At 45.5% G+C, this 22,016-nt stretch overlaps 3 protein-coding genes across 3 annotated transcripts in view; 2 read left to right on the top strand and 1 right to left on the bottom strand.

Moving 5' to 3' along the window:
* Window positions 1–1,829, bottom strand: part of LOC309523127 (vomeronasal type-2 receptor 26-like) — a gene marked incomplete at its 3' end in the record, with an annotated part of 81,742 nt that extends 79,913 nt beyond the window's left edge. The window contains exon 1 of the mRNA XM_082206890.1: window positions 1,712–1,829. The remainder of the gene's footprint in view (window positions 1–1,711) is intronic.
* The window catches only part of LOC309523125 (vomeronasal type-2 receptor 26-like), a gene marked incomplete at its 5' end in the record, with an annotated part of 55,046 nt that continues 33,548 nt past the window's right edge, over window positions 519–22,016 (top strand). The window contains 3 exons of the mRNA XM_082206888.1: window positions 519–638; window positions 1,705–1,831; window positions 2,434–3,642. Coding sequence (XP_082063014.1) covers window positions 519–638; window positions 1,705–1,831; window positions 2,434–3,332 — 1,146 coding nt within the window. The 3' untranslated portion in view covers window positions 3,333–3,642. The remainder of the gene's footprint in view (window positions 639–1,704; window positions 1,832–2,433; window positions 3,643–22,016) is intronic.
* On the top strand, window positions 9,427–16,363 carry LOC309522781 (vomeronasal type-2 receptor 26-like). Its single transcript, XM_082206338.1, has 5 exons — window positions 9,427–9,809; window positions 10,102–10,914; window positions 12,952–13,179; window positions 14,113–14,239; window positions 14,845–16,363. The coding sequence occupies exons 1-5, from the start codon at window positions 9,474–9,476 to the stop codon at window positions 15,741–15,743; spliced, it is 2,403 nt and encodes an 800-aa protein (XP_082062464.1). The 5' UTR covers window positions 9,427–9,473; the 3' UTR covers window positions 15,744–16,363.

Here is a 22,016-nt window from a genome sequence, read left to right as displayed (position 1 = left end):
TGCTTGCTTATCATTTCTAACCTCCAGATATTCTATTATATCAATTATATTCCTCATATTATCCTTCATCTGGTGGCCTGGCAAAAAACCAGCCTGGTCCTGATGAATTAAATCCATTAACAGCACTTTCATGTCATTTGCCAATAGGTCTGCAAACAGTTTATACTCATTATTTAATAGAGAAATCAGCCTATCATTTTTGACTGATAATAGATCTGTATCTTTTTTCAGAATCAGCGCAATCTAAGTATCTTAAACATTTTAGTGGTTGTGCCAAATAATCTTGTAATTTCTTATAGTACTTTGCTGATAGCCCCCCTGGCCCTGGTGTTTTCCCCATTTTGGCTTGATTAATTGCCTGTTGTAGCTTCCCAGTTTCTTAATGCTGGCGATTTCCCCTGCCATTCCAGCTTCACCCTTTCTTGAGAGAAATCCGGTGTCTGAATACTTCCAGGGGCAGACTGTGCTTGGATGAGAACTGGGAGCTGCCAGCGGACTTCAATATTATGAACTGGGCGATGTCTCCCAATAAGTCTCGTGCCCTTGTGAAGATTGGGAATATAAGGAGAGGAGCATCTGCTGGCATAAAGTTCACCATTAACCCAGAAGCCATTGAGTGGAACAAGAAATTCGATAAGGTAGGGGGGATAATTGGGGGAGGGGGGCTAGGAGATCCTGATTGTGCTCTTCCTTGAACAACCACTGCAGAATGAGCATGTCAGGGTGACTGTCCAGGAACAGCTGGAACCAGCACGCCTTCTTTCTACAGCAGCTGAGATAGGAGGGGAATTTGGGATGCTCAAATAAAGGATATTGACCTTTCACACATGCAGAAGGATGAAAAGTAATTTATTTTACAAATGATAATTACTGATTTATTGTATATTTTTTTAAATTTGTGAGTAAGCTCACTTCTATTAAATTTGTCTTAATTTGTTGTTGATGTGGTAAAATTTGGAAAACCAATTAAAGCAATTTGGCAAAAAACCCAAAACCCAACTCTCCTTTCAGTTGGGCATTGAACAGCAAAGCACTTTCTCTCTCTCTCTGACACACACAAACACGAGAATGAACCGTGTGAGAGATTATTCGAATCCTGAAATTTGGGGGAATCACATGTCAGACCCATTGTCATTTGCTTTGAAGTTCTTTTAAGAAGGGAAACAGGTAAATGGAGAAGAGGAAACAGAGTTCTGTGGCTCAAACCTCAGCTGTACTGAACTCAATTTAAAGCACAAGATATTCTGGTCACCCCAATGGTCAGCGGGGGGTTGAAAGGACCCTGATGAGGGGTCAAGGCTGCATTCCAGAGATCATGTTCTGCAGCTAAAGAGAACTGACCGCATTAAGGGAATGGGGAGATGGCAGGCAACTGGGGATCTTGGCTGCTGGAAACGGCAACTGGGATCTCCCAGGATTCCCTGCCAGACAGACCCCTCCCCAACCTCTATGTGATTGATGTAGAGCTGGGATGATTTCCTGAATGATTCATTGGGGGCCACAACTGCAAATCTTGGGGTAGATCAGGGTTCCCCAAACTTGGGTCCCCAGCTGTCTTTGGACTACAGCTCCCATCATCCTGAGCTGGCAAGACCAGTTGTCAGGGATCACCACCATGCTATAGAGATCGCGTTGAGTGAATTACATACACACAAATACTCCTAACTGTTCCTCTTTGTTGCAACTTCTTGTCTTTCTGGTTAGGCCGTACCTCGTTCCAGGTGTACAGAAAGATGTCGACCCGGATATGCCAAGGTGGTCCTAGAAGGAAAGCCCATTTGCTGCTATGCTTGTGCTCAGTGTGCAGAAGGGACCTTCTCCGCTTGGGAAGGTGGGTGATTCCAAGGGGGAAGAAATTCCCGGAGAGAGTAAACACAGGACAGAAATTCAGTCTCACACACTTATGTGAGAATTCTGCAGACATAGGGGAATGGGAATCCTTCCTCAACTTCCTTAGTATTAATCACCTTTATTACATCCAGGAAGTGAGTTAATAGGAATGACCATAAGGAAGAAATATCTGGGGTGCAAACTGGGCAGCTGTGAGAGGAATGTCCGTAAAGCAATCCTTTTTGATTTTGTAGACCAAGCCACATAAAAAGGAAATAATGTTGACACTTATCAAATAATGGATAGACGATGAAAAGCAGCAAATTACTATCAGCAAAAGCACAATAAAAATAAATACTTCATGTGAAAATTATTACAATATAATCTATGGACCGTTCTGATCTCACTGCTATGAACATTGAATGGAAGCAATGTCTGCATTTTAAAGGTTCAGGCAAAGAGGAACAGGCAGGATCCAAACAATGCAGTTAACAGAAGTGGAGTGGTCACTGCCTCTCAGTTGATCCTAGATCACCATGTAAATAGAGCACAGATCATTAGGGATGTAAGTGATGCTGCAGCCACTCTTTTTCTCTTCCCCAGATGCAGAACATTGCACCAAATGCTCAGAAGATCACCATTCAAACAAGGCCAGAGATCAATGTGTCCCCAAGATTACCACCTTCCTGACTTATGAAGAATATTTGGGAATGGTGTTAGCTTCCGTTGCCCTCTTCTTGTCCTTAACAGCAGGCATTGTGTTGGGAATCTTCATTAAATACAAGGAAACTCCCATAGTCAAAGCCAACAACCGGGACCTCTCCTACATCCTGCTCGTCTCCCTCCTGCTTTCCTTTCTGTCCTCCTTCCTCTTCATCGGGCGCCCAAGGAAAGAGACCTGCCTTCTCCGACAAACGGCCTTCAGCATCATCTTCTCAGTTGCTGTTTCTTCTGTCTTGGCAAAGACCATCACGGTGGTGCTGGCCTTCCTGGCCACAAAGCCCGGGAACAGGGTGAGGAGATGGCTGGGCAAGAGTCTGGCCAACTCCATTGTCATCTCCTGTTCTGGGGGGCAAGTTCTCATCTGCACCATCTGGCTGGGCTCTTCTCCCCCATTCCCAGAGCCCGACATGCGCTCCCAGGTGGAAGAGATCATCCTGCAATGCAACGAAGGGTCTGTGGCCATGTTTTACGTTGCCCTCGGCTACCTGGGCTTCTTGGCTGCCACCTGCTTCACGGTGGCTTTCCTAGCCAGGAAGTTGCCCGGCTCCTTCAACGAAGCCAAGCTGATCACCTTCAGCATGCTGGTCTTCTGCAGTGTTTGGGTGTCTTTTGTGCCCACCTACCTGAGCACCAAGGGCAAGTACATGGTGGCCGTGCAGATCTTCTCTATGTTGGCCTCCAGTGCTGGGCTTCTGGGCTGCATCTTCCTTCCCAAGTGTTACGTTATTGTGCTGAGGCCTGATCTGAACACAAAGGAGCACCTGACAACCAGAAATTAAGGGGGCATCTGATTCTTAAAATAGACCATGTTCATGATGTCTAGAAGTGCATAAAGGAAACACAGCTACTCATCCATGCTGTTTATTCTCCACCTCTGAAAGAGAATGTGTTCGTTCTTAGCCCGGGTTTTAGGAAGTCCTGTTCACATGAACAGTAAGATGGGTGGGAATCTTTTGTATGCTGTGTCATTTACAAGTGCACTTCATCTCATTTCGTTCTCCTAAATTTTGTATATCAATAAACTGAGAAATTAATTTAAGTTATCTCCCGTAGTCTGTTGGTTTAATTTCTGTATCGTGTAAGCTCCCTGTTCCAAAGAGTAGCAGCTGACCTTAGCCAAGCCTTGACTGAAAAGCGGTTTTATGTAGATGTTAAACAATGTGGGGATAGGATTCAGCCCTGTGGAACCCCACATTCAAGGCTCCCGGAGCTGAAAAACATTCCCCAAGTAACACTGTCTGGAAATGACCATCCAAGAAGGACTGGAACCACCGCAAAGCGCTGCCACCCACCCCACACTTGGAGAGTCACTCCAGAAGGATACCATGGTCAATGGTACCGAAAGCCGGTGAGACGTTGAGAAGAATTATCAGAGACATGTTTCTCTCTCTCAACAGAGGTCACCATACTGGACGACCAAAGCAGTTTCTGTGCCAAAACCAGGCCTAAACCCCACTTGAAATCCATTACCAAGACAAGACCAAGGAAGTCCAGCACTTCCACTGCCTCCCCTGCAGATGTGAAGGAGAAATAGAGCGGAGTGTTGTCAGCATAATTCTGATAACATACTCCAAACCTCCGGATAATCGCACCCAGTGGTTTCATGTAGATGTTAAACAATGTGGGGGAGAAGAAGAAGAAAAAGAAGAAGAAGAAGAAGAAGAAGAAGAAGGAGGAGGAGGAGGAGGAGGAGGAGGAGGAGAAAAAGAAAATTTTATTTATATCCCACCCTCCCCAGCCGAAGCTGGGCTAAGAGCGGCTAACAATAAAAGTAACACAGAATTCTAAAATCAATTCATTCTAAAATCAATTCAAAATCAAATTAATGGCAACCATTGGGCTACAATTCTGCGGGGATGACCAAAGGAGGGGGTCCGACTGTGCCCTGGCTGAACAGCTCCGTCTTGCAGGCCCTGCAGAAAGATGTCAAGTCCCGCAGGGCCCTAGTCTCTTGGGACAGAGCGTTCCACCAGATCGGGGCCACAGCCGAAAAAGCCCTGGCTCTGGTTGAGGCCAGCCTAACCTCCCTGTGGCCCGGGACCTCCAAGATGTTTTTGTTTGAAGACCATAAGGTCCTCCATGGGACATACCAGGAGAGGTGGCCCCGTAGATACGAGGGACCTAGGCCCTATAGGGCTTTAAAGGTCAAAACCAGCATCTTAACCTTATCCTACATATTATTATTATTCAACTACCAGATTTTTAGAAGACATCTGAAGGCAGCCCTGTTTAGGGAAGCTTTTAATGTTTGATGTATTACAGTATTTTAATATTTTTTTGGAAGCTGCCCAGAGTGGCAGGGTATAAATAATTTTATTATTGTTGTTGTTATTATTATTATTATTATTATTATTATCCTGTACTCCACCGGGAGCCAGTGCCCTGTGGATAGGATCGAGCCCTGTAAACCCCACATTCAAGGCTCCCGGAGCTGAAAAGCGTTCCCCAACTAACACCGTCTGGAAACGACGTCAGACCTAAACTGACGCGCAGCGTAAACTACTAATGCAGAGTTTTTAATTGACTTTACTGAGTTAAAATAAACTTCTTCCTAAACAACATGGTTCCAAACAGGTTGACGGAGATTCCACACTGCTCTCAACTGAGGCAGACGGACTCTGACTGACACCTGACAGAGAAGGCAGAGACACAATGGCAGCCAAGTCCCTGCCAGAGTGACTCCGCAGTCAGCCGTCCGGCCGGGAGAAGAGGACTAGGGCCAAAGGACGGCGCAGTCCCAGCACTTCCCAGCCTGCTTGGCTGCTTCTTTGTCCCATGGCCTAAACCCCACTTGAAACGGATCCAGAAAATCAGTTTCTTTCCAAGGCGCCTGGATCTGGTCTGTGGCCGCTTACTCCGGAACATTACTGAAATATACTCAGAGTCGAAAGTGGATTTCATGCTCTTTATTCAGCTCATAGTGGTGAGGAGGGAATGAAAGTCCCCCCAAAGTATCTGCTTTATATACATTATTTACACAATGGGCTGCACGTGATTGGCTAATTCCGGGATTCTCCTGTGGGCCAATCAGGTTGGGGATTCACTTCCATCTGGAGCTGGATTGGGTGGCTCCTGGAGACCAATCATAGTGCTGCATTCTGAATCCTATTGTTCTAGGACCAGTCAGACTGCTGCATTTTGGATCCTATTCAACTCAGTACATAACAATTACACATGAAAGGGAGCTGAGAATCTGGCTGGTGGTTAGTTAGGTTTTCTGAATGCAACCACAACAGCTGGGACTTTATACACACGGAAGTGGAAAGAAGGAGAATTCCCCACCAAGGAGGAATGGCTGATGAAGCTGGTGGAAGATGCGGAAAGGGAGAAATTCCCTGCTAAACTAAGAGGACATAAGGAAGAATTGTTCAAGGAAGAATGGAGACCACTGTTATATTATCTGTCATACTAACATCCAGACCTGAAGTCAAAGGCAGGATTTGAAATATAAGCAGAGGATTACTGATATACGACTTCGGGGCTTAGATAACTTAAACATGTTTTTTAAAACAGGTGATAAAAAGGAGTAATAAAACAAACATCAAGAGGGGTGGGGAGTCAAGAAGCATTCTGTATTTAGTTGTTTTTTTAAAAACTCTGGTAGGTAGACAATAATAATAATAATAATAATAATAATAATAATAATAATAATAATAATAAATTTATTTATATCCCGCCCTCCCCAGCCGAAGCCGGGCTCAGGGTGGCTAACAACAATAAAACAGTACAAAAGTACAGCACAAACAACACTCTAAAATCATTCATTATAAAATTAAGTGTTTTGGAATATCTATGGAGACTTAATAATTTTTTTTAAAAAAATAAATTTAATAAATATAGCATCCACCCAGATTCTTAGGAAGCTGATACAATTTCAGTCCGTTTTGTTATTTTCACTTTTTTAATGTTCTGAAGTAACTTTGTAAACTTTTTTCTGAATGTCCTGCTTATCTTAAAATAAAGTGCTTTAGGGGTTATTGGCCTAATCAAGTGCTGCTGGATTTTATGAATCAGATTAAATAAGTAAATAAATAAATAAGAATAAATAAATTGATAAAGAATAATAAAGCTGCTAGAATACTAGCCTGGCTTCTGCACAGACAATTTGTTTATGAGTAGAGAAGTTTCTGCTCAAAGACGAGGAGCAAGTTGGTTCCATGTGCAACAGAAGCTCCCCTTCCGCAGAACATGTCGAAGGGGAAGGGAGAGCCGAAAGTTCAGAGCAACATTTCTCCCCTCAACCAAATCCAGAGAGCTTCCCTCTGTTGGAGAAGCCTTTCAAAGATGGGATGGAAATTCACTTGAAGTGGCTTCGAAGCCACCAAGGCGCTACTTCCCTTCAGGGGGAGAACCAGAAGAGAGCGGCAGGAATCAAGCAGCCCAGACCCACCCAAAGCGGCCAGAGGGTGGGCTTGAGAAATCCCTCCCCATTGCAGGCTCCACCAGTCTCTGTCTCCAGCAGCCTCCAAGAAACAAAATCCCACCACCATGTATCCCGTTGACAGTACTGAGGATGGCATTTCTCAGCATTCTCCATTGATTGATTTTTATTTATTCATATTTATTCCTTTATTAATTGATGTACTGAACCTATATATCGCCCTATCCCTGGAGGTCTCAAGGCGGTTCAAAATATAAAACCACAACATATATAATCAAAATAAAAACAACAAGCCAATAATGCCCCCCAACCCCCACATTTTAAAAGGGATTAGGATGCCTGGGATACAAGGCTGGGACTCCTTCATCTGGCTGTTGTCCATCCCTGACTCTCCCACCTCTTCTTAAAACCTCCAATGAATCATAGAATGGGAGACTTGGAAAGGGACCCCAAGGTCCTCTAGTCCAGCCCCCTGCAATGCAGGAATCTCAGCTGAAGAATCCCAACAGGTGGCCATCCAAACTCTGCTTAAAAACCTCCAAGGAAGGAGAGTCCATGGTTGGATCCAGCTCCTTCTTTGGTGCTTGTGAGCAAAGTTCAGGCCAAACTTCCAACTTCCAAGCACACCCCTTGACTTCTGTCCAACATGTTTTTCTCTAGTTCTGCACCTGCCGCTTGAGCCATTCAAGACTCCAGAAAGTTATGGTGCTGAAACTTATTCCACTTAGAATAGTCGAAATTATAGTCATCTCATCTTCTAAAAGCTCAGGAGATATTTCTGGAAATTGCATGAGCCTCGGAAAGCAACAACAGCATGGCAATATTAATTGTGCTGTGACTGGGAAAGAAGAAGTTAGTGCAGAGAATATTTCCTGTGTTGGAGACAGACGGAGTCAAGATGCAGAGCTGGCGAAAGAGGGGTGTGCCTGCCTTGTGCTTCCTAGCTCCAAAGGTAGAGTTGAAAACCACCCAGATTGGGAAAGCCCAGGCAGTCTAGCCTTGCAAGAGTCTTTGGGTTCTTCTGCTATGCCTCCTTGGTAGGTAAGAGGAGGAGGAGGCAGAGCCAGAATGAGATCCCTGCTTCTGCTGCTCATGATGCCCTTTGGAGTCTGCGGGAACCACAAGGCGAAATGCCCCTTGAATCTAGTCAGGGATGAAACGGATGCTCGCAATTACTACCGGCCAGGACACTTCCTCATCAGTGGGATCATCTCTCCAATACGCCTTATTGAGACAACTCCATACAACTTTACTCAGACACCCTTCGCCAGGAATGAAGTGTATGTAAAATTATATGTGGATGGGTTTCATGGTCCCCCAGTCCTTGTAATGGTTGAAATAGGAAAGAGCCCCTATCTCAGGGCTGGGGAGCCAAGGGCTGATGTTGCAGGACTGCCCTGCCGTGACCATTGGTCTTGCTGGCTGGGGGTGATGGGAACTGGGGGGGTCCAGTAAAAAACCTCTCTTACTTCCTTCTTCCCTCTGTCTTCCTAAGTAAAACAATCCTGTTCCTATGTGTCTGTGTTGCTTTTAGTAGAATGCAAGGATGCCAGTGAATCTGGTCAGGGTTCAAAAGGATGCACTGAATTTCCCCACCTGCAGGATGCCATGAAACTCAGGCAATTTCCAAGGCACAAAGGTTTCATTCAATATTATTCCATTTGGACAATTCATAAACTGTCATTAAGGAATGCTACAATTTTGCAAATGGAATTTTAAGAGCCTCTTGGGGAACTTTTAATCCTATTTTGACCACACACAACTGGCCTCATTTCAAAGTATTGAGGTGCTTGACGTTTCTTCCTAAGCCAGAGGGCGGCATGAAACTCAAGCAATTCCCAAGCTGCTAAGATTATTTTATGTTTATTCTATTGGGATCATTTGTGAACAACCTTATCACAGTTCTCTTTACACAATGCAACGGGAGACCTACAGCCCACCATGGGGAAATCTGTCTCAGCTACATTAAAGGTTTCCTCCTCCAATCCCAGCACTAAAATAATACAGACCAGAGGGTGTCCTCATTGGTGGAGTCAGTGATCCAAAATATGGGCAAAATTATAAATTTTACCACACACTCAAACCTGAAAGCCACCAGGCCTCATTTGTAACTAAAAGGGGACTGAGGTATTTGGTGCTTCCCCTCTTTCAATAAAATTGTCTCTTATCTACCTGGAGTCTAGCCCCTTGGAAGGCGCCAAAGACCACTGCAGCAAAAGCAGCCTATGGAGCAATTTCCCAGTATATCTCAAATTTTGAGGGCCGCCTTCATTTCCTACTCATAGAACCACAGTAGAATAGAATCATGGAGTTGTAGAGATGGAAGGGACCCGGAGGAATCTCACCTGAAGCATCCATGACACATGGTCACCTTCGGAGGGAGTCTGTTCCACTGCTGAACAGCTCTGTGTGCTGTTTGAATCATAGCTCCTGTCATGGAGCAGAGGTCTCCAAATTTTTGTGGATAAATAAATAAATAAATAAATAAATAATATACTAATATTTGTGGATCATATAATGTTTCCTTCCTCCCATTAATATGAATATCAGTTTCACTCTTTTGAAAGGATTCATTTATTGCAGGGAGTCAACTAGGTTCTTCTGGTACATGTTGTCTTTCCTGTTCACCATCCAAGAGATCAACCAGGATCTCAGGATCTTACCCAACATCACCCTGGGCTACAACATCTATGAGAACTATTTCGATGCAGGGATGACTTCGGACGCCATGCTAGAGCTGCTTGCAGGCAGTGGATGCAATGTTCCCAATTATCACTGTGGAGAACAGAATCCCCTGCTGGCTGTTCTTGAAAGAGGCAATACTGACATCTCAAAAGTGATTTCAGGCTTGTCAGGCATCTACAAAATCCCACAGGTAAGTAGTGGGAGAGCATGGAGGGACAGAGGATTTCAACTGCATAAGATCCTATTTTCTCTTTGGAGGGGTTAAGTAGGGATATTTTTAAAAATGGGAAAATCCTGAGCTATGGATCCTACATCCCTTTTTCAAAACTGAGCCTTCACCAACTTGTCACCTCCAGATGTTTCAGACTAAAACTCCCATCAGCCTCAGCCAGCAGAGATTTAGATGTCAGTCATTTCAGATAATTAAATATCTGTTATGCTGAAAGTAAAATAAATTGCTGATCTTTTGCTTTCCTTGCTAGATCAGTCATGGCTTCACTGCCCAGCTTCTCGAAGGTAAAACCCTGTTCCCTTTTGTCTACCGGATGAGTCCCAAAGAGGAGAGTCAGTACCAGGGGATTGTTGAATTGCTCCTGCATTTTGGATGGACGTGGATTGGCCTCTTCACTCCAGACAATGACAGTGGAGAAAGATTTGTGAGCGCTGTGAAACCTCTGATGCTCAGCAAAGGGATCTGCATTGCTTTATCAAAAAGAGTACCAGAAAGTTATTTTGATGAATTTATAACACCTGGGGAACCATTTTTCCTATGGAGACAAGTTGGGGTATTTGTTTCCTATATAACCAATGCACATGTTATCATAATACTCATGGCAATAAACAATATTTATGAGAAGGAAATAGGGGCGAAAGTCTGGATCACAACAGCTTTGCTAGAAATCAGAATTGGCTTTTCCTTCCCTCCAAATCTATTCCAGCACCTCCATGGTTCTCTGTTCTTTGCAGTTGAGACTGGAATAAGGAGCAGCAAAGGTGAGAAATATAAATCGCAGTCCAATCTTCTTGGAGATTTTTTGGATGAAGCTTATCAGTGTTCATATTCAAAGCATCTGTTGTCTGTGAAAGGCCGGAGAAGATGCAAAGAGGAGGAGGAAATGGAGATGGTGTCCCAAAGGGTATGTGAGACAATCCTGTCTCTAGATAGCTATAGCACTTACATCAATGTTCAAGCTGTGGCTCAGGCCTTGCATGCCTCGCTTTCATCGAGATCCCAGAGGAGGCTGATGGTGGAGGAAGGAGAGCAATGGGGACCCCAAAGGCTACAGCCGTGGCAGGTATTTCCTTCCCCCTTTTGCAAACTGCAGTCCACACAGATGCTGATCTTGACTGTCGATAGACCTGTAAACTATCATAGTTACTATTACTAATAGTCGCTTACCTTCCAACATATCTCCGATGAAAATAGGGATGTCCCATCCCACAACGATCATTTTGCTATTTATACCCAGGGCTTTCTTCAGGGGGAACTCACTGGAACTCAGCTCCAGCACCTCTCAACTGGGTGCCATTTGGACCTTTGGAGGGACTGTAGTAATAATATTAGTATTATTCTGTTTATATATCAACTATCATCTGAAGATCACAGGGTGGTTTGCAGAATAAAAATACAAAATGAGAATAGAAAAAGCAAACGAAAGAAAGAAAACAAGCAAACGAAAAGCACATTAAAATGCCCAGAGATGGTTTTATCCACCCAAATCCTGGTTACAGAATAATTTTCTCGCCTGGCACCTAATGATTTGTCACAAAGATGTCCAGGGAGCCTCTGTGGGAGAACATCCCCCAAGCGAGGAGCCACCACAGAAAAGTCCTGTTGTCGTGCTGCCACCCTCCAGATATCTCTATTTTTATATATATTTTTATTTAAGTTTTTTTTCATTTCTTTCCAAGCTCCTGTATAGTTATTCTTAAAAATATTTATGTTTGTAGCTGTTATCCATACTCCTAAATATTAAACTTTCTTCTCAATCATCAGTTCTGTCACATTTTCCACCAATACTTTCGTTCTACCTTTATTTAGTTTAAAACCTGCTACTTCTCCAAACTTGAGAATCTGTTCAAGACCTTGGTTGGCTAGCCATGGGGTCTTCTACAGTTACCACATGGTCATCTGCAAATGCCTTGAGTTTATATGCTTTGTAACCTACTGTTGGGACGCGGGTGGCGCTGTGGGTTAAACCAGAGAGCCTAGGACTTGCCGACCAAAGGTCGGCGGTTCAAATCCCCGCGATGGGGTGAGCTCCCGTTGTTTGGTCCCTGCTCCTGCCAACCTAGCAGTTAGAAAGCACGTCCAAGTCCAAGTAGATAATTAGGTACCGCTCTGGCGGGAAGGTAAACGGCGTTTCCGTGCGCTGCTCTAGTTCGCCAGAAGCGGCTTAGTCATGCTGGCCACATGACCCGGAAGCTGTACGCCGGATCCCTCGGCCATTAAAGCGAGATGAGCGCCCCAACCCCAGAGTTGGCCTCGACTGGACCTAATGGTCAGGGGTCCCTTTACCTTTACCTTTAACCTATGTTATCCCTTTTATTTCTTCATCTGATCTTCTACTTCTGGCCAGGGTCTCTAAAACTAAAATAATAATGGTGACTGAGGATATCCCTGTCTTGTCCCTTTAATAATTTTGAATTTTTCTGTTATTATGTTGTTTACTATCATCATAGCCTGTTAGTCAGAATAAATTGAGTCAATTCCTCTAAGTACAGTGGTACCTCGGGTTACAGACGCTTCAGGTTACAGACTCTGGCAACCCAGAAATAGTACCTGGGGTTAAGAACTTTGCTTCAGGATGAGAACAGAAATCGCGCAGCGGCAGCCTAAGGCCCCACTAGCTAAAGTGGTACCTCAGGTTAAGAACAGTGTCAGGTTAAGAATGGACCTCCAGAACAATTTAAGTTCTTAACCTGAGGTACCACTGTAATGACTCTCTGAATTTCATTATCTCTTTCATGGACTTCGTTATTCTCCTTCATCTGGCGGCCTGGCAAAAAACCAGCCTGGTCCTGATGAATTAAATCCATTAATAGCACTTTCATGTCGTTTGCCAATAGGTCTGCAAACAGTTCATAGTCATTATTTAATAGAGAAATCAGCCTATCATTTTTGACTGATAATAGATTTGTATCTTTTTTCAGAATCAGCGTAATCTAAGTATCTTAAACATTTTAGTGGTTGTGCCAAATAATCTTGCAATTTCTTATAGTACTTTGCTGATAGCCCCCCTGGCCCTGGTTTTTTCCCCATTTTGGCTTGATTAATTGCCTGTTGTAGCTTCCCAGTTTCTTAATGCTGGCGATTTCCCCTGCCATTCCAGCTTCACCCTTTCTTGAGAGAAATCCAGTGTCTGAATACTTCCAGGGGCAGACTGTGCTTGGATGAGAACTGGGAGCTGCCAGCGGACTTCAATATTATGAACTGGGCGATGTCTCCCAATAAGTCTCGTGCCCTTGTGAAGATTGGGAATATAAGGAGAGGAGCATCTGCTGGCATAAAGTTCACCATTAACCCAGAAGCCATTGAGTGGAACAAGAAATTCGATAAGGTAGGGGGGATAATTGGGGGAGGGGGCTAGGAGATCCTGACTGTGCTCTTCCTTGAACAACCACTGCAGAATGAGCATGTCAGGGTGACTGTCCAGGAACAGCTGGAACCAGCACGCCTTCTTTCTACAGCAGCTGAGATAGGAGGGGAATTTGGGATGCTCAAATAAAGGATATTGACCTTTCACACATGCAGAAGGATGAAAAGTAATTTATTTTACAAATGATAATTACTGATTTATTGTATATTTTTTTTAATTTGTGAGTAAGCTCACTGGTATTAAATTTGTCTTAATTTGTGGTTGATGTGGTGAAATTTGGAAAATGAATTAAGGCAATTTGGCAAAAAAAAACCTCCAAAACCCAACTCTCCTTTCAGTTGGGCATTGAACAGCAAAGCGCTTTCTCTCTCTCTCTCTCTCTCTCTCTCTCTCTCTCTCTCTCTCTGACACACACAAACACGAGAATGAATATTCTGGTCACCCCAATGGTCAGCGGGGGGTTGAAAGGACCCTGATGAGGGGTCAAGGCTGCATTCCAGAGATCATGTTCTGCAGCTAAAGAGAACTGACCGCATTAAGGGAATGGGGAGATGGCAGGCAACTGGGGATCTTGGCTGCTGGAAACGGCAACTGGGATCTTTCTGGATTCCCTGCCAGACAGACCCCTCCCCAACCTCTATGTGATTGATGTAGAGCTGTGATAATTTCCTGAATGATTCATTGGGGGCCACAACTGCAAATCTTTGGGTAGATCAGGGTTTCCCAAACTTGGGTCCCCAGCTGTCTTTGGACTACAACTCCCATCATCCTGAGCTGGCAAGACCAGTTGTCAGGGATCACCACCATGCTATAGAGATCGCGTTGAGTGAATTACATACACACAAATACTCCTAACTGTTCCTCTTTGTTGCACCTTCTTGTCTTTCTGGTTAGGCCGTACCTCGTTCCAGGTGTACAGAAATATGTCGACCTGGATATGCCAAGGTGGTCCTAGAAGGAAAGCCCATTTGCTGCTATGCTTGTGCTCAGTGTGCAGAAGGGACCTTCTCCACTCGGGAAGGTGGGTGATTCCAAGGGGGAAGAAATTCCTGGAGAGAGTAAACACAGGACAGAAATTCAGTCTCACACACTTTTTGTGACAATTCTGCAGACATAGGGGAATGGGAATCCTTCCTTGACTTCCTTAGTATTAATCACCTTTATTACATCCAGGAAGTGAGTTGATAGGAATGACCATAAGGAAGAAATATCTGGGCTGCAAACTGGGCAGCTGTGAGAGGAATGTCCGCAAAGCATTCCTTTTTGATTTTTTAGACCAAGCCACACAAAAAGGAAATAATGTTGACACTTATCAAAAATAATGGCTAGACGATGAAAAGCAGCAAATTACTAACAGCAAAAGCACAATAAAAATAAATACTTCATGTGAAAATTATTACAATATAATCTATGGACCGTTTTGATCTCACTGCTATGAACATTGAATGGAAGCAATGTCTGCATTTTAAAGGTTCAGGCAAAGAGGAACAGGCAGGATCCAAACAATGCAGTTAAGAGAAGTGGAGTGGTCACTGCCTCTCAGTTGATCCTAGATCACAATGTTAATAGAGCACAGATCATGAGGGATGTAAGTGATGCTGCAGCCACTCTTTTTCTCTTCCCCAGATGCAGAACATTGCACCAGATGCTCAGAAGATCACCATTCAAACAAGGACAGAGATCAATGTGTCCCCAAGATTACCACCTTCCTGACTTATGGAGAATATTTGGGAATTGTTTTAGCTTCCATTGCCCTCTTCTTGTCCTTATTAGCAGGCATTGTGTTGGGAATCTTCATTAAATACAAGGAAACTCCCATTGTCAAAGCCAACAACCGGGACCTCTCCTACATCCTGCTCGTCTCCCTCCTGCTTTCCTTTCTGTCCTCCTTCCTCTTCATCGGGCGCCCAAGGAAAGAGACCTGCCTTCTCCGACAAACGGCCTTCAGCATCATCTTCTCAGTTGCTGTTTCTTCTGTCTTGGCAAAGACCATCACGGTGGTGCTGGCCTTCCTGGCCACAAAGCCCGGGAACAGGGTGAGGAGATGGCTGGGCAAGAGTCTGGCCAACTCCATTGTCATCTCCTGTTCTGGGGGGCAAGTTCTCATCAGCACCATCTGGCTGGGCTCTTCTCCCCCATTCCCAGAGCCCGACATGCGCTCCCAGGTGGAAGAGATCGTCCTGCAATGCAACGAAGGGTCTGTGGCCATGTTTTATGTTGCCCTCGGCTACCTGGGCTTCTTGGCTGCCACCTGCTTCACGGTGGCTTTCCTAGCCAGGAAGTTGCCCGGCTCCTTCAACGAAGCCAAGCTGATCACCTTCAGCATGCTGGTCTTCTGCAGTGTTTGGGTGTCTTTTGTGCCCACCTACCTGAGCACCAAGGGCAAGTACATGGTGGCCGTGCAGATCTTCTCTATGTTGGCCTCCAGTGCTGGGCTTCTGGGCTGCATCTTCCTTCCCAAGTGCTACATTATTGTGCTGAGGCCTGATCTGAACACAAAGGAGCACCTGACAACAAGGAATTAAGGGGACACCTGATTCTTAAAATAGTCCATGTTCCCTATGTCCAGAAGTGCATAAAGGAAACACACCTGCTCATCCATGTTGCTTATTCTCCACCTCTGAAAGAGATTGTGTTCCTTCTTAGCCCAGGTTTTAGGAAGTCCTGTTGACATGAACAGGAAGATGGGAGGAAATGTTTTGCTACCTTGCTTTGCCAAGGACTACAGTGAGTCCTGGTCTACTGCCCTTAGTTTGTATACTATTATCTTTTTAAAATTTTGTGTTTTGGGAACTTATATTTATCTCACAACAAGATAGGCTGGAGGGAGAGAGGAGTTAGGTTTTTGAGTCTGTTTCCTTTGTCCTGACAACCTATTAACCATATCAATTCTAATATTCCCCAATACTGTTTGCTTATGCCAGTTCTATGTATTCAATTTTCTATGCTCCATTTCCCGCGTTTATGTGCTATCATTCATAAGCTCACTTCACACCATTTCGTTCTCCTAAGCTTTGTATATCAATAAACTGAGAAATTCATTTAAGACATCTTCCGTAGTCTGTTGGTTTAATTTCTGTATTGTGTAAGCTCAGCTCCCTGTTCCAAAGAGTAGCAGCTGACCTTAGCCAAGCTGTGACTGGGATCCAATGAATTTTATTGCACTGGCCAGGGTTAGGGATAGGGTTAGAGGGGAGAGGGAACTCCGGCGCTCACGGGAGTGGCAGGCCGCCTACGCCAATCTGGGCGAGTCATTGTGAAAGGAGGTGGGGAGGGCGTTCCACAGGGCAGGCGCCACCACCGAGAAGCCCCTCTGCCTGGTTCCCAGTTTGTGGCACAGGTCATCATCCGATGAGTTTAGAGCTTCATTTATTCTTGTGTTTATATTTAAAGAAATTATGCATTTTAAAAGTATTGCACATTGATCGTAATATTAAGAATGCACTTAAAATTACTACGCACAACAATGAATAAGGGATTGCAATGCACACACAGTTAAGCAGCATAAATATTTGTTAACGAAGTCTAATCTTGTTGTGATTATTATTACTTTTATTGCTCCTAATCCCAGTGGCTTACAAGACTGAGCTCTATTCTGCCTTGGTCAGTCCCCACCTGGAATACTGTGTCCAATTCCGGGCACCACTATTTAAGAAGGATGTTGACCAATGGGAAGAAACCCCTCACCCCCCAGAGAGATATGCTGGCTCAGAGAGCCCCCTGAGCTTAGACTACGAAGCCTCTGAGGGCGTGCAGAGTGCAAATCCCCCCGGGGCCCCTCTCTCTCCCGGGCCCACCTGGGGGCCCTCCCCCTGCCAGCCTCTCCGGCGTCTGAGGGCGTGCAGAGTGCCAATCCCCCCAGGGGCCCCTCTCTCTCCCGGGCTCACCTGGGGGCCCTGCCCCTGCCAGCCCCTCCGGCCTCTGAGGGTGTGCAGAGTGCAAATCCCCCCAGGGGCCCCCTCTCTCTCCCTGGCTCACCTGGGGGCCCTGCCCTGCCAGCCTCTCCGGCCTCTGAGGGCGTGCAGAGTGCAAATCCCCCCGGGGCCCCTCTCCCTCCTGGGGGCCCTGCCCCTGGCAGCCCCTCCGGCCTCTGAGGGCGTGCAGAGTGCAAATCCCCTCAGGGGCCCCTCTCTCTCCCGGGCCCACCTGGGGGCCCTGCCCCGGCCAGCCTCTCCGGCCTCTGAGGGCGTGCAGAGTGCAAATCCCCCCGGGGCCCCTCTCCCTCCTGGGGGCCCTGCCCCTGGCAGCCCCTCCGGCCTCTGAGGGCGTGCAGAGTGCAAATCCCCTCAGGGGCCCCTCTCTCTCCCGGGCCCACCTGGGGGCCCTGCCCCTGCCAGCCTCTCCGGCCTCTGAGGGCGTGCAGAGTGCCAATCCCCCCGGGGCCCCTCTCCCTCCTGGGGGCCCTGCCCCTGCCAGCCTCTCTGGCCTCTGAGGGCGTGCAGAGTGCAGCTGGACGGGCTGCAGGCGCTGGTGTCCCTGGCGGACGAGGAGGGTCATGTGGCCCTCGGAGGGGAAGGGGCCACCTTCAAAAGGCCCTGCCACTCCCGCCAGTCTCCACCGGCACGGTTCACACTGGGGGGGGGCAGACTTCCCAGCATGCCCTGCCAGCTCCGTGGGGCCAATGGTCGAATCCCAGCATGAATCAATTTGAAATTTAACCGTTTTTCCAGTGTATAACCACATAATTCAATCTCAGGGAGTCTTATGTTCGGCTTCGCTTATTAGCTTTATGGATAAATTAACCTCTATCAGGTTTCATTTCATTTCCCTCAGGTCCTTCTTCCCAGCATGCTTTGCTGCCCCTTCTTCTCACAAACAAAGATCCTGTTTCCTATAATTGAAATTTACCCGTTTTCCAACATATAACTAAATAAATTAATCCCAAATTGTCTTTTGTTAGGTTTCACTTATTAGCTTTATTGGTAAATTATCCTTTATTAGGTTTCTTTCCCTCACATCCTTCTTCCCAGCATGCTTTGCTGCCCCTTCTTCTCACAAACAAAGATCCTGTTTCCTATAATTGAAATTTACCCGTTTTCCAACGTATAACTAAATAAATTAATCCCAAATTGTCTTTTGTTAGGTTTCACTTATTAGCTTTATTGGTAAATTACCCTTTATTAGGTTTCATTTCCCTCACATCCTTCTTCCCAGCATGCTTTGCTGCCCCTTCTTCTCACAAACAAAGATCCTGTTTCCTATACTTGAAATTTACCCATTTTCCAACGTATAACTGAATAAATACACGTGAAAGTGTCTTTCGTTAGGTTTCACATATTAGCTTTATTGATAAATTATCCCTTATTGGGTTTCATTTCATTTCCCTCACATCCTTCTTCCCAGCATGCTTTGCTGCCCCTTCTTCTCACAAACAAGGATCCTGTTTCTTATCATTTTATTTTTCTCTTATTCTTCCATTTAAACTTCATGGAGGGGCAGAGCGATGGAGAAAGAGAGAAGGCTTTTCCTCACAGCCTTTCCCTCGCCCTTCCCAGGCTGCCCTGCGCAACCTTCCTCCTGGCCTGCTAATAAACTGATAATCATCAATTATTATACTCATATTTTATTTTATTTTTAATTCTTTATAAGCTCTTACAAATTACATTAACGGTCCTCCTCCAGCCTCAGCAGTTTGTTTGTTTTTTGTCTTTCTGTTTCTGTACTATCCGTCGCTCGATGTTTTAAATCCCCTGTTTCACTTATTTTGATTATTCCAAGTGGAATAAGTTTCATGACACTAACTTTCCGAAGTCTTGAGTGGCTCTGGCAGCAGGTGCAGAGCTGGAGAAAAACATGATGGCGAAAAGTCAAAAGGTGTTTTGGGGAATTGGAAGTTTGGCCTGAACTTTGCTCCCAAGGACCAAAGAAGAGGCCTGCATCTGGATCCGACCATCGACTCTCCTTCCTTGGAGGTTTTTAAGCAGAGTTTGGATGGCTATCTGTTAGGGATGCTTTAGAGAGCCAGTGTGGTGTAGTGGTTAAGAGCGGTGGACTCGTAACTTGGTGAACCGGGTTCGCTTCCCCGCTCCTCCACCTGCAGCTGCTGGGTGACCTTGGGCCAGTCACACTTCTCTGAAGTCTCTAAGTCTCACTCGCCTCACAGAGTGCTTGTTGTGGGGAAGGAAGGAAAAGGAGATTGTGAGCCGCTTTGAGACTCCTTAGGGTAGTGATAAAGCGGGATATCAAATCCAAACTCTTCTCCTTCTTCTAGTTGGCCACCTCGGGTGGATTTGATTCCTGCCAATCCCTTCTGGTTCTCCCCCTGAAGGGAAGTAGCATGTTCGTGGTTTTGAAGCCACTTCAAGTGAATTTCCACCCCTTCTTTGAAAGGCTTCTCCAACAGAGGGAAGCTCTCTGGGGTTGGTGGAGGGAAGAAAGGTTGCTCTGAGCCTTAGGCTCTCCCTTCCCCTTTGACATGTTCTGCGGAAGGAGAGCTTCTGTTGCACATGGAGCCAACTTGCTCCCCGTCTTTGAGCAGAAACTTCTCTACTCATAAACAAATTGTGTGCGCAGAAGCCAGGCTAGCATTCTAGCAGCTTTGTTATTCTTTATCAAGTATTTGTTAATATGTATTTATCTATTTATTTGACCTATTTCCTAAAATCCATGCACCACTTGATTAGGGAAATCACTGTTGCTAATCTCCCTTTGCTGAGCAAGGTTTTGGAGCATGTGGCCGCACACCAGATGGTGGTGGTGGTTCCAGTCCTACTTGGATGGTCATTCCCAGACGGTGTTACTTTTCAGCGCTGGGGACCTTGAATGTGGGGTTCCGCAGGGCTCAATCCTATGTTCCACATTGTTGAACATCTACATGAAATTGCTGGGTGGGGTTATCTGGAGGTTTCAAGTAGGTTGTCAGAATTATGCTGATGACACTCAGCTCTATTTCTCCTTCACATCTGCAGGTGAAGCAGTGGAAGTGCTGGACCAGAGTCTTGTCTCGGCAATGGACTGGATGAGAGCCAACCAACTGAAGCTCAATCCAGATAAGACTGGGGCACTGTTAGTGGGTGGTTCCCTAGACCAGATGGGTGGGAGGTCGCCTGCTCTTGATGGGATTACGCTTCCTCTGAAGGAGCAGGCTCATAGCTTGGGGGTACTCCTGGGCCCTTTGCTGTCGCTCGAGGCTTGGGACTCCTCAGTGGTGGGGAGTGCCTTCCATCAGCTTTGGCTGGTGGCCCAGTTACACCCCTATCTGGACAGGGATAGCCTAACTACTGTTGTCCATGCTCTGGTAATCCCAAGGTTAGATTACTGCAATGCGTTATACGTAGGGCTGCCTCTGAAGACAGTTCGGAAACTTCAGCTAGTGCACAATACACTGATCCTGGTCTGACTGCACTGCTACCAATTCATTTCTGGGCCCAATTCAAAGTCCTGGTATTGACCTAGAAAGCCTTAAATGGCTCAGGACGGCAGTACCTCAAGGACCGCCTCTTTCCATATGATCCTACCCGGACCCTGAGATCATCTTCTGAGGCCCTTCTTCGGGTGCTTCCTCCTCAAGAGGTCAGGAGGGTGGCAACACAAGAACGGGGCCTTCTCTGCAGTGGCTCCCCGTCTGTGGAATGCTCTCCCCAGGGAAGTTCACCTAGCACATTCATTATACGCCTTTGGACATCAGGCAAAAACGTTCCTTTTTGGTTGATTTTATTGACATCCTTTGCCCTTTTAAAATGTGCTTCTTTTTGGGGTGTTATTGGGTTGTTGTTTTTATTTTGATTATATATCTTCTGGTTTTGTATATTAATTTTGTTCTGTGACCTGCCCTGAGACCTCCACGTATAGGGCAGTATATAGATTCAACAAACAAACAAACAAACAAACAGACAAACAAACAAGTCAGCTTTCTCAGGACCTTTATTTATTAAATTTATATAGCACCTTTCATTGGAACGCTGCAGGTTGAATTGCTATAAGACTGAGAGTCTAGTAAGCTTTCCACTTGTATGGAGTGATGAAAGTTTAAGTAGGATGTAATCCTGGCTAATTAATATAAATGCTTTATCAGTGACTCATAAAGCATTTACTGTATTTTTTGCCCTATAGGGCGCACCGGCTCATAGGGCGCACTTTTTTTGGGGGGGAGGGAGCCCCAAAGAGCAAAGAAGCCATGACAGCAAGCGGGACCTTCTCCTCTGAGTCCATGAAAGCTGAGCAGCTGCAGGGGGAGTCACTCTGTCTCCTCCTCCTAGTCTTACAATTTAGCCCATTAACATTCCACAAAATGATTTTAAGATCCATGCAGATTCAATGGTTAGCTTCTTTATTTCAAACAAACAAACAAAAATTATATAATGCTTTGCATCTTCCCTTTATGCGTTCCCTCCCACTTATTTTTCCCCACCCCTTTTTATTTTCTGCCTTTCCTTTCAAAGTCTTCCCTTAACACCTCCCCCCTTCCCTTATATCCTTCCTTTATAGGCTTATCACCTAAGACAACAATTCAACAATATAATACAGAATTATACATAAAAAGGAAATAGAACAATGCAGGACCATTAGGAAGCTCTGGAGGGAGGAAACTCAGTTTCCTTCTTATTGTAATTTCTTTGACCCACAGAAGGTCTTGCTGTCTCTTTTCTCAGTTCTTTCTTTAGCTGTCCCTTCTTGCTCGCTTGCTTTCCTCCTTTCCTTCCTCCTCCTTTGGGCGTGGGCAGCGTGAGCTAGCAGTTTTTCTACGCCATATTGCCCTTTCTTTTCAAGCCACCTTCCAGGATCGTTCCCCTCTCAGTCCTGTCTTCTCTTTCTCCTCCACCACCGCAGACGCTGTCGTTCTCTCGCACTTCTCCTTC

The sequence above is a fragment of the Podarcis vaucheri genome, assembly GCF_965113315.1.
Source record: "Podarcis vaucheri genome assembly, chromosome: 18".
Taxonomy (NCBI): Eukaryota; Metazoa; Chordata; class Lepidosauria; order Squamata; family Lacertidae; genus Podarcis; species Podarcis vaucheri.
This window is presented reverse-complemented; position numbering and strand designations above follow the sequence as displayed.